This window comes from Pseudopodoces humilis, chromosome 27, assembly GCF_049639895.1.
Source record: "Pseudopodoces humilis isolate 2021_Gansu_Grassland_sample_001 chromosome 27, ASM4963989v1, whole genome shotgun sequence".
NCBI lineage: Eukaryota > Metazoa > Chordata > Aves > Passeriformes > Paridae > Pseudopodoces > Pseudopodoces humilis.
This window is the reverse complement of record NC_142226.1, coordinates 5,744,386-5,755,753: the sequence shown is the minus strand read 5'-3', so window position 1 is coordinate 5,755,753 and position 11,368 is coordinate 5,744,386. Positions and strand designations below refer to the sequence as shown.

General features: G+C 64.8%; 1 protein-coding gene and 1 long non-coding RNA gene across 2 annotated transcripts; one reads left to right on the top strand and one right to left on the bottom strand.

Annotated features, from left to right (window-relative positions):
* Positions 1-353: 353 nt before the first annotated feature.
* CRYBG2 (crystallin beta-gamma domain containing 2) lies at positions 354-8,161 on the top strand. Its single transcript, XM_088067313.1, has 19 exons — positions 354-2,247; positions 2,876-2,923; positions 3,000-3,118; positions 3,321-3,474; positions 3,555-3,694; positions 3,771-3,897; positions 4,185-4,220; positions 4,313-4,440; positions 4,629-4,755; positions 5,011-5,153; positions 5,271-5,397; positions 5,486-5,518; positions 5,614-5,726; positions 5,871-6,000; positions 6,266-6,405; positions 6,481-6,604; positions 7,045-7,203; positions 7,524-7,683; positions 7,825-8,161. Exons 1-19 carry the CDS (start codon positions 409-411, stop codon positions 7,911-7,913), a joined length of 3,936 nt encoding a protein of 1,311 aa, XP_087923439.1. The 5' UTR covers positions 354-408; the 3' UTR covers positions 7,914-8,161.
* A 953-nt stretch (positions 8,162-9,114) lies between these two features.
* On the bottom strand, positions 9,115-10,825 carry LOC102110224 (uncharacterized). Its single transcript, XR_001331931.2, has 2 exons — positions 10,666-10,825; positions 9,115-9,455 (listed from the first exon to the last, which is right to left on the bottom strand). It is a non-coding gene; the product is annotated as an uncharacterized LOC102110224 (long non-coding RNA).
* Positions 10,826-11,368: the final 543 nt, after the last annotated feature.

Here is an 11,368-nt window from a genome sequence, read left to right as displayed (position 1 = left end):
GGCACGGCACGCATCCTGCACACTCACCTGAGCCCCGCCAGGCTCACCTGAGCCCCGCCAGGCTCACCTGAGCCCCGCAGCCCACCGCGGTGCTCCCAGCAGCCCTGCTGGACCCGGCATGGCCGGGCAGAGGGACCCACGGTGTCCCCCGTGTGTGCCAGCATGGATGGCATCAGCGCCTCCCGTGCTCACGGGATCCTCCCAAAACGTCCCGCAGGATCAGAGGGAGGTCTGTGGGGTTTAAAGGCCTGCTGTGGGGCTGCTCCCCGCGGGGTGGTTGTTCTCAGCTCTACCAGAGACTCCTTCTCTCCCTGCAGCTCTGCCAGCCCCAGCGTGGCGGCCGCGGGGGCTGAGCCCGGCAGCGCGGGGACTTCCAGGACCGCGGCATTCCCTGCCCGGTGTCCCGGCATGGATCCGCCGTTCCGGCACACCAAGAGCAGGGGCTTCATCTCCAGCGCGGAGCTCAGCATGAAGCAGGGAGCCTCGGGCGCTCCCGAGGGCAGGTCCCGCTTCCAGAAGGTCTCGCTGGTGTCGCGGCGCCTGGAGAGCCCCGGGAGCGAGCGGGGCCGGGACGGGAGCCCCTCCCGCGTGTCCCTCCTGCTGCAGGCCTGGGAGAGGGAGATCGTGGAGAAGACGGGCTCCAGCCCCGCCGCCCCGACCCGCCGGGAGCACTCGTCCTCAGTCAGCCTCCTCAAGGACTTCACGGCGCACGGCCCCATCTTCTCGCAGGTTTATTCCCCGGCGCAGGGGCCCCGGCGCCAGGACGAGCGGGGGAAGGGGGGGCCCGGCCGTGACGGCTCCCCCATCCCGGGGGCTGCCCCCCGCGAGGTGCACAGGGAGAGCTACGTGCACGGCACCCTCCTGCCCACCCGGCCCGCCGAGCGTCCCGCGGGGGCTCCCTGCGACGCTCCCGATGCCCCGAGCGCCGCCAAGCCCGGCCGCGTCCCCGCCGTGCCCAGGGCCAGGCAGGTGACGGTGCTGCGGACGGGCAGGGCGGAGGGACGGGGGGCTCCGAACGGGACACACGGCACTGCCGGGACCACCGCGGCCTCGCCGCAGCGGGCCCGCCCCGGGCAGGACGGCAGCGGCTCCGCCGCGGCCGCAGCGGGCAGGGAGAGCTCCCGGGCCGAGGGATCCCCCGAGGAGAAGGACTCGGCACAAGCCGAACCCGCGCCGGTGAGCGCAGCTGCGGGAGCCGGGCCCGGGGACCCACAAACCAGTCTGACCAGCTCCCCGCAGGGTCCCTCGGCTGGTGCCGCTAGCCAGGCTGAGCCGGCTGGCGCAGGCGAGGGAAGCGTGGCGGACGTGGATGGCACCATTTCAGCCACACCACCGAGGACAGAGAGCCCCCCGGGAGCCGGCAGCACCCCCGAGAACCCCCCCTCAGAGGTGAGCGATGGTCCAGAGCCTTCATCCGAAACAGCAGCATCGGCTGAGATTGAGTTGGACGGAGATGAGACCACGGGAGACCCCCAGAGCACAGCCCAAGAGCCTGAGAGCATCGCAGAGCCCCCCACCGAGCCCCCAGCCCCTGAGCCCCCAGCCGAGAGCCCCCCGGATGCGGCCGAGGAGGACCCCGAGCTGCTGGTGGACATGGAGATCTTCGTGGACACGCTGCGCAACATGGAGCCCTCGGAGATGCGGAAGGCGCCCAAGGCCCCGCGGCAGCCCCGGCCGTCGGCGCTGGGTCGCTGTGCGGCTCTGCCCCCCATCCACGAGGACCGCGTGGCCCCCCGAGCCCCCGTGTCCCTGCCCGAGGCTCTGCGGGAGCTGCTGGCGCGGGGCCCGGCGGGGCGGCCCGAGGAGACCCCCGAGGAAGAGGAGGAGATCGAGAACCCCTACCTGAGCCCCGAGGAGCGGGCGGCAGCGGGGACCCTCCGTGGGGTGCCCAGGGACGGCCCGCCCGAGCGGAGTGTGCTCTTCCGAGGGAACGTCCTCAAGGGCATGGCACTGCTCTCCCACTTTTTGGAGCAGCGGGCAGCTGGAGCTGACGAGGGCAAGCCCTACTCCCGCCTGGACAAGAGTGTGCTCTACAGCCGCTTCGTGTCCCCCAGCGCCGCCCTGCTCGAGCTGCCCGACAGCAACGGGGCCACAGACTTACCCTGCCTCGGGGACCACAATGGGCTGAGCCCTGGTGGCCATTCCAGCCCCGAGATGGCCATGCTGGAAGCCCTGAGTTCTGGCTCTGTCCCTCCTGCCACCGAGGAGCCGGAGAGCACCGTGACCCTGAGCCTCGACCACGTCCTGGTGAGTGACTCCAACACGGAGCCCTGGGGAATGCGCTCCTTGCCCGGGAGTGTGGGAAGGGGTGGGGGCTGAGCCCTGGGGCCTCCTTCCCTGTTCCCAACACACGGCTCGTGCTCCCTGTCAGAGAGGCCACGGGGTGAAAGTGCAGATACTGGGATAGGTGATGAGAGGATACTGGGATGGGAGATGAGAGGATACTGGGATAGGTGATGAGAGGATAATGGGATAGGTGATGAGAGGATACTGGGATAGGTGATGAGAGGATACTGGGATAGGTGATGAGAGGATACAGGGATAGGTGATGAGAGGATACTGGGATGGGTAATGGGAGGATACTGGGATGGGTGATGGGAGGATACTGGGATGGGGTGGGTACGAGGTCAAGTGATGGGAGGGTGCCACCACGGCTGCTGGGAAGGTCCCGGGCAGGTGAGAGGAGGGTCGGGGGCAGACGGGAGGCTGAACCCCAGCAGGGCAGGAACGCTCGAGGTGTGGCTGCTCGGGGCGATGGGAGGGCCTGGCAGACGCCAGACGCGAGGCTGCGGCTCCCTCGGGCTGCAGGGAGATGGCTGCAGCAGCCGATGTCGCTGCGTGCTCCTCACCCGCCCGTCCCCTCGGCTCTTCCCAGCAGGAGGATAAGGAGGGAATGGAGAAGATCAACACCAGGCCTGGCAAGGTACAGGGAGGGCGCTGGGGCCGGGCTGGGCACGGCGAGGTGTGGCAGCACTTCTCCCCACATCTCCCCTTCGCAGATGATCCTGTACTCCGGTGCCGGCTTCGCGGGGCACAAACGCGACATCTGGGACGATGTTCCCGACGCCACGTCCTGGGAGCTCTCACACACCATCTCCATCCGAGTCATCCGGGGCGGGTAGGGACAGCGGCGGGGCGAGGACACCGAGGGAGGGCTGGGACTCGTTCCCCGTGCCGGGGATGTGGCCAGGTCGCATCCCGGGTTCCGGGAGCCACCGTCCTGCCGGCGCTAATTACCGCGGCGGTGGCAGCGCGCTAATTACCCCGGGGACAGCGCAGGGCCGCGGGTAACGCTGGATTTCCCCCCGCCCCGCTCCCAGGTGGGTGATGTACGAGAAGCCGAGGTTCCGCGGGCGCAAATGCGTCCTGGCCGAGGGGGACGTGGAGATCGACAACCCCTGGACGGCGTACGGGGCGAGCGGGGAGCGCGGGGGCCGCCCCTTCCACATCGGCTCCTTCAAGAGGGTGGTGCGGGTGAGTGCGGGACCCCCCCGGAGCCTCCCCGAGCCCTCCAAGCAGAGGGGCCGGAGCCCGGAACGCCGCTGTTCCCCCAGGATTACCGCACCCCCGAGATCAGCCTCTTCGCGGAGGAGAACGGCGAAGGAGCCCGGCTGAGGTTCAGCGGCTCGGCCGAGGACACCAGAGAGCAGGGACAGGCGCTCGCTGCCGCCTCCATCATCGTCCACTCGGGCCTGTGAGCGGCTGGGGGCTGCCAGGAGGGCTCCAGCGCAGATGGGAGTAGGGTGTGATGCCTTCCCCTCCTTCCCCAGGTGGCTGCTTTACTCCAAGCCGTTCTTTGATGATGATCCCTACGTCCTGGAGCCGGGCGGGTACCCCAATTTAAAGGCTTGGGGAGCAAAGGACCCGTCCATCTGCTCCATGCATCCCATCAGGCTGGTGAGTGCTGGCTCCTGGGAGTGGTTCCAGGGTTCCAGGGGTATCCAGGTGTGAGTGAGTTCTGGCAGCTCGTGGTTGCCATCAGTGAGATCACGGTGTGGGAAACAGGCCAAGAGTGACTTTGGAAAGTGCTCCTGTGGCTTAGGGGTGAGGTAAAGCTCCAAAAGAGCTTCTTGAATGAAAATGACCCAAAAAACAGCTCGGGCTTTATTAAAGGATGGCAGCAGGTGTCCCTGCAATGTCCCCTCCTGCCACCACACCCTCACTGGGGCTCCTTCTCCTTCCAGGGCTGCCCCATCGTGGAGAGACCTGGAGAGCCACAGGTGAGCTCTGGGGCAGCTCCCAGGAATCACGGGCTGGGATGGCTGTGGGACCATCCTCACCCCACCTTTCTCACCTTTCTCACCCGTCCCAGGTGCTGATCTACGAGGCTGCAGCTTTCCAGGGCCGCAGCTTCACCATCAGCAGAGACATCTACGACCTGAAGCGCCTGGCCGAGCCAGCGCTGCCCACCGTGGGCTCCCTGCGTGTCCTGGGCGGCTGGTGAGTGGCACGGGGAGGGCAGGGCTGGCATCCCGGCCTGAGCAGCCTGGAAAGGTGATGCTCACCCCTGGGAAGGGCTGTGGGATGGATGTGGGTCACCTGGGAGAGAGGCTGTGCATGGTGTCCCCGTGGGCCAGCACGTGGAAATCCTCTGGAGTCCTCACTGCCCGTGTCTGCCTGTCCCACAGCTGGGTTGGCTACGAGAAGGAAGGTTTCCGTGGCCACCAGTACCTGCTGGAGGAAGGGGAGTACCAGGACTGGAGGCAGTGGGGCGGCTACAGCAGGGAGCTGGTGTCCCTACGGCTGATCCGGACGGTGAGGGCAGGGACGGGAATCTCTTGGGAATGGGTTTGGTGTGGGCAGAGAGAGCTGGGCACCCCCAAAGGGAGCCTTCCCTGCCTGTGCCAGGCAGCTGAGATCCCCCAAACCTGTCTGAGCAAAGGCTCGGCAGCTGCTCCCACCCTCCCCGGGGTGCTCGAGGCCAGGCAGGAGCCCGGCTGTGCATGTGTCCCACCCACAGCCCCTGCCCCTGACAGACCCTGGGGCTTGGGGGGCTCCTTGTCCCCGCAGGACTTCTCTGACCCGGCCCTGGTCCTGTTTGAGGCCATGGACTTCGAGGAGGGCGCGAGCGTGGAGCTGAGCGAGGCGATCCCCGACACGCGGCTGGCCGGCTACGGCAGCGTCACCCAGTCCATCCACGTGCTGAGCGGAGTGTGAGTGTGAGTGTGAGTGTGGAGTGTGGGAGTGTGAGTGTGGGGTGTGTGTGAGCGTGGGGATGGAGCAGGGGGGCCCGGGGAGGGAATGAGGCAGCTCCCACCTCCTCCCCACAGCTGGGTGGCCTACGAGGGCCCCAACTACTCTGGCGAGCAGTACATCCTGGAGAAGGGGGTGTACCGCAACTGCGAGGACTGGGGGGCCACCGACTGTCACATCGCCTCGGCACAGCCCATCCTGCAGGTGAGGGGACACCCCCTCCTCGTGGGACCCCCAGGGCTGGTGGGGGTCACAGCCGGACACCCACCAGCTCCGCTCTGTTTGCTTCCAGGTCAGGGAACACAACCTCCACTTCGTCTCCAAGGTCAGGGGTGCTGGATGGGGAGGGGGATGCAGCCCCTTGTGGGGTGGAGGTGATGCTTTGCCCCCTCACCGAGCCCCTGTGCTCCCCCTCCCCAGATCCTGCTTTTCTCAGAGCCCGACTTCTTGGGGGATCAGGTTGCCTTTGAGGAGGACCAGGAGGCCCTGCCCGAAGCCTTCATCCCACGCTCCTGCAGAGTCCGTGGGGGCAGGTAGGGTGTCCCGTGCGGGATGGGGACAGGACAACACCCTGGGCAACCCCAGAGGGTGGTCAGGATGGGGGTGCTGCGGGTCACAGGAGGGATGGATGCCCACCACGGTGGCTCTGTCAGACCGGGAATGCTCCTCCCCACCAGCTGGATCCTGTTTGACGGGCAGGACTTTGCGGGGGAGCAGCACGTGCTGTCCGAGGGCGAGTACCCCACGCTTGGTGCCATGGGCTGCCTCTGCTCCACCGCCATCCGCTCTCTGAAGAAAGTTCCACTGGTGAACTTTCCTTATTTTCCCTTCCCTTCCCTTCCCTTCCCTTCCCTTCCCTTCCCTTCCCTTCCCTTCCCTTCCCTTCCCTTCCCTTCCCTTCCCTTCCCTTCCCTTCCCTTCCCTTCCCTTCCCTTCCCTTCCCTTCCCTTCCCTTCCCTTCCCTTCCCTTCCCTTCCCTTCCCTTCCCTTCCCGAATGTTTTTCCCCTCTCACGGGAGTTCTGCTCCTCCCTGGAGCTCTCATTCCTCTCCCCCTGCCCTCTCCGATCCCAGTTTTTCTCGGAGCCCTCCATCTTCCTGCACGGGCTGGAATGTTTCGAGGGGAAGGAGATCGAGCTGAACTCCGAGGTGCGGAGTCTCCAGGCCGAGGGTTTCAACAACCACGTGCTGTCGGTGCGGGTCAAGGGAGGGATGTAAGTGAGCCCTGGTCCCCCAGTGGCCGGCGGGTGTCCCCTGCCCGCCCGGGGTGACCCGTCCTGTCCCCACAGCTGGGTGCTGTGCGAGCACGGTGACTTCCGAGGGCGGCAGTGGCTGCTGGACTGCACCGAAATCACCAACTGGCTGACCTACAGCGGGCTCCAGCACGTGGGGTCCCTCTACCCCATCCGCCAGGTGAGCGTCACCTGGCTTGAGGTGATCCCCAAAACCCTGGGACACGAGGCTGGCGTGGAGGTGGAGCTGGCAGCCCTCTCGGGGTGGGCTGGGGGAGCTGGAGAGCAGCAGCCTACAGCTGTGACACGGGAAAGGTGCCGCCGTCACCCCGCATTCCTGTCCCCCACCCTGGGAGTGGCCGCCTTTGTGGCGAAACGCTCCCCGTGGGCAGCTGCCTCGTAAAATCCAGCGTGGTGAGCCGTGCCCGTGCCAGCTACCAGGGACAGGTCACGGTCACATCGCCCTGGGGACACCTGGGCATCTCCTGGGGGGAGGACAATGGGGACAACCCCCCAGGGGTCCAGGATCCTCCCTCCCTTCCCAAAGGCCCAGCCAGGTGAGGTCCTGGAGGTGCAGGCAGCAGGGTTTGGGGTGCAAACGCCAGGTTCCTCTCGTTGCAGAGACGGATTTATTTCCGCATCAGGAGCAGGAAGCTGGAGCTCTTCCTCTCGGTCCCTGACGATGTGGAGGACATGAAGGCGGGGCGGGTGGTGGTCTCCAGCCTGAGCGAGCAGAGCAGCTCTGTCTGGTACTACGAGGACGGGCTGATCAAAAACCAGGTCAGAGCTCAGGTGTGACAGCCAGCGCCACCGAGGGGACCAGGGCAGCCTCTGGCAGGACTCCTCCCCACCCCACAGCCATCTTCCAGGCTTTGTAACAGCTTTTCCCAGCCTCTGATCCCAGCCTGGTCCCCAGAGATCTGGTGATTCTCCTGCCTGAATCTCCCCTGCAGATGTGAGGCCATCTCTGCATTCCCTGTGGAGTTTTTGTCACCCTCATCACCCCCACCTCTCACTGAGGGGTCTCCCTGCTCATCCCACATTCCACCACGGAACCAGCTGAGTTTGCAGGGAAATCCCTCCCTCTGTGTCCCTTGCAGGTGGCCCCCAGCATGAGCCTGCAGGTCATCGGGCCGGCCGGGAAGGGCGCGAAGGCTGTGCTGTGGTCCGAGACACGGATGCCGCGTCAGACCTGGAGCGTCGATTCTCGGGGACGGATCCACAGCCAGATGTTCGAGGACATGATCCTCGATGTCAAGGGTGAGGCCTCAGCCCTGTACAGAGGCTGCTTTCCCAGGGATGCCCAAAAGTGGGGTGTTTGGCCATGCCATGGGGCGCCCACCCCTTCAGCACCGTCAGGAGTGGGGTTTGCCTTCCCCAAACCTTTCCCTCGCTCTGCAGGCGGCCAAAGCTACGACCGGGACCACGCCATCGTTTGGGACATGGCTGATGAAAGAGCCACACAGATCTGGGACATCCAGGTGCTGTGAGGGACAGAGGTGCCATGGGGCAGGATGAGGACACCGTGCCAGCGTCCCCACACCGGGGCAGGAGACCCCAGACCTCACCCACGCTGCACCCCAAGCGCCTCTGTGCTCCAGCTGCTGGTGTGAGGGATGAGCATCAACCTCTCCATCACTGGGGGACCACCCCACCTTCCTCCCGAGGAGGCCTGAACATGGTCCACGAAGGATCCCACGGGCACGATCAGTGTGGGACCCTCTGGAGAGCAGCTGGGTGTTTCCTCCCCCTGAACTGTATTTATGTACGTGTGTAAGATACAGCCCTGCTCGACTGGGCCAGCTCTGCCTGGGTGGTTGGTGTCCTTGTCCTTGTCCTGCCCAGAGCCTGGCAGTGCCCCCCACCCCGATCCTGGTGCCAGGATGGGATCCCAGTGCCCTCCACGGGCACGGGCAGCTCCATGGAGCAGTTGGAGGTGGGAGCTCCACGGCCAAGCCGTGCCCTGGCAGCACCGGGGGCTGCGGGACCCCAACAGCTGCAGCCCAGGGGACCCCTGTGGCCTTGGGGTCCACACGAGGGACTTAGAGGTTAAGATCAGCTCGGTAGGAAGGGGCGCTGAAGGAAGTGAAAGCCGCTCAATGTCGCAGAGCTCCCAGCAGAGCCCAGCTCCACTCCGTGCCGCGACCCGGCCGGACAGGAAACGCTGCGCCCCTTCTCACGGACTTATATTAACTCTGCCGGGCTGTGATTGGCTGAGGGAGGGAGCTGGCGGCGTCGGATTGGCGGAGAGCAGCAGCCCCTGCTTGCGGGATTGGCCGGGGCTGCGCTCGGGGGTCCCGCCCGAACCCGCGGAGCGCTCGGAGACACTCGGGAATACTCGGGAATACTCGGGGATAGTCGGGGACACTGTGGGACACTGGGGGATACTCGGGGACACTTGGGGACACTTGGGGATAGTCGGAGACACTCGGGGATACTGGGGATAATTGGGGGGACACTTGGAGATACTCAGGAAGACACTCGGGGACAATCGGGATAATCGGGGGGGTGCTCGGGGATACTCAGGAGGACACTCGAGGGACATTCTGGGGACACTCGGGGGTCCCGGCCCTGCTCCTCCCCAGTCTGGCCTGGCCCCACCCGGCCCCTCCATCCCCTCGGGTTGAATCCCCGCGTACGGCCCCGGTGCTGCTCCCCCCAGGCCCCGTCAGCCCCGGTACGGACGCGGGAGAAGGCGGAGCCGAGCCCGAGGTCCGGGCACCAGCGCGTTTATTGCTCCCCAGGCCGGGGCTCGCTCCGGGGCAGGCGGGACGAGGCGGGCGGAGGGCGGCAGGAACGGGAGCGGTGCCGGGGATGCCATCCTGGGCAGGGTTTCGGGAGGCTCCGGGGGCGGGGGGCGAGCCTGGAGCCCCCGCTCAGCGCAGGGGCAGCAGGAGCGCTGCCAGCACCCCCAGGGCCACGGAGAGGAGCGGGGGGCTGGCGCAGGGTGGGCTCAGGCTGATGCTGCCGGTGGTGTTGCTCGGGGCAGCATCTTTCGGAGGAGACGCCGCATCGTTCCCCTGGCCGAGGGACTGGGAAAGAAAACGAGCGTCAGACATCCCTCCCGACAGCAGCAGGGCGGTGAAAGCCCTGAGACCCCTCACGGGATGGTCCCGGGGGCAAAAGGAGCCGCGGCATCCCTGTGGTCCAGCCCAGGCAGGGCAAACAGCCTCCTGTCCCCTGGCAGGTTCCCCTGCACACTCAGACTCTCAGCTCTGGGCTTGTCCCAACGCAGGGAGGGAAGTGAGCTCTCCCTGGAATCCAAACCCTGCTCCTCACCAGGGGTTTGGAGAAATTAGGGGGGAAGTGGAAGCCAGAGAGGGGTCTCTGCTGCTGTGAGGAAGTGGTGAGAAGGTGACAGGACACGGCCCTGCGGCAGGAGAGGAGGAGGAGAGTGGGAAACACCAGTGCTGGAAGCGAGGGGCAGGGGAAGGAGGGACCCCCGAGCCCGGGGTGCTGCAAACAGGGAGGGTGCAGTCGGTGTGGGAGATGCTGCACAGCCAGGGTGGGGATTTCAGGGCAGTTTCTTTCCCTCTCTAACGCTGCCCTGGCTGCTGGAAAAGTGATGCCGTTTCCCATTGCGAAACACGATGTCTTACACCCCTCCTCAGGGTCCCTGCTGAGATGGGAAAGGAGCCCAAAACTCTGCCCCTTTGCCACACTCTTGTCCCTTTTGCCTGGTTTGCAGAGGGGGAATCCCAAAATGTAAATGCACCCTGTGGAGCCGGCAGCAGGTCGCAGCTGTGTGGAAATTCATGAGTGAAGTAAGTACAGACAGATCTGGCCCCATTACCAACATGTAGGGAGAAAAAAATCATCCCAAAAGCTGCCCCAAAGTGCATCGTGCTCCCCAAAAGTGCCAGTGGGTTCATCCCTAACCACCCAGGAGAGCTCTGACATCCCTCAGCATGGCTCTCGGACCGTGGAGCCCCCCAGCAAGAAGGGAAATAACATCCATGGGGAGAGCTGAGAGGAAACCACAGCCATGTGTCCGGCCAGCCACACTCAGCATCCCCACTGCAAACACGGGCTGGGCACAGGAGAGCCTCAAGATGTCCTGGAGAGCTCAGTGGTACCCTCAAGTTAAAGAAACCCTTTCAAAAATCACCACAGGGAAGCGTTTGGACCTCCCAGACCGCAGCACAAAGCTCTTGGTGAGATCCCAGCGCTTAAAGAGAAATCCAAAACCAGAGGTTTTGAGCTGAAATTGGGTTTGAACCCTCCCCACCCCAGGGTCCTTACCAGGCACAGGCTGAGCAGGGCGAGCAGCAGGAGCAGGTGGGCACGCCGGAGGGGCAGCATGGCCGGGGCTCTGCGGGTGCTGTGACACTTCCCCTGACACTTCCTCATCTGCTCCGAGCCTTTAAGCTCGGTGGTGGCACTGGTGCACCAATCACACCTCCCTTCCCCGAAACCTGCGGGACCCGGCGCAGTTTGGGGAAGTCACATCCTCTGCCTGGGCTGGGAAAAGGCGCCAGGCGTGGTGTGGGGAGCCCCTGGAGCTGCTTCTCTACAGCTCCCCGGCATGAATAACAGCCATAAATAACAGAATATAGAAATTTTCTATAGTATATATATAATAGAAAGTTCTGGAGGGGCTGAATAGAGCCTAAAGACTAAGTGGCAAAGTCAAAGGATGTAAAGGGATGAGCACAGGATGATAAACATGGCTGGAAACGGTGGAGAAACAGATAAAAATGACTACAGTGGGGTTTTTTTTGCACAGATGTGAAAGGAAGCAGTGGTGCATGCCCAAAGGAAAAGCTCAAGGGAAGGTTGAAACCCCTCAGGCTCTGCTTCTCCCTGGCGTCTCTCTGTCCTCACACCCACCAAGGACTAAGAGTGAATTAAACCTTCCCTGGATCACTGGGAGGGTTTGAAAAGTGCAGCCGAGCTTGGAAGGAACAAACCTCCTTCCCTCCAGGTGGAGCTGGAGCCAAGGTGT

What these genes read in the sequence shown, in the direction of transcription:
- CRYBG2 (XM_088067313.1), top strand. Translation starts at nt 409, where the DNA reads ATGGATCCGCCGTTCCGGCACACCAAGAGCAGGGGCTTCATCTCCAGC. An exon ending in ATCCGAGTCATCCGGGGCGG is followed by an intron (nt 3,119 to 3,320) that starts GTAGGGACAGCG and finishes CCCCGCTCCCAG; the next exon opens with GTGGGTGATGTACGAGAAGC. An exon ending in CCCTACGGCTGATCCGGACG is followed by an intron (nt 4,756 to 5,010) that starts GTGAGGGCAGGG and finishes TTGTCCCCGCAG; the next exon opens with GACTTCTCTGACCCGGCCCT.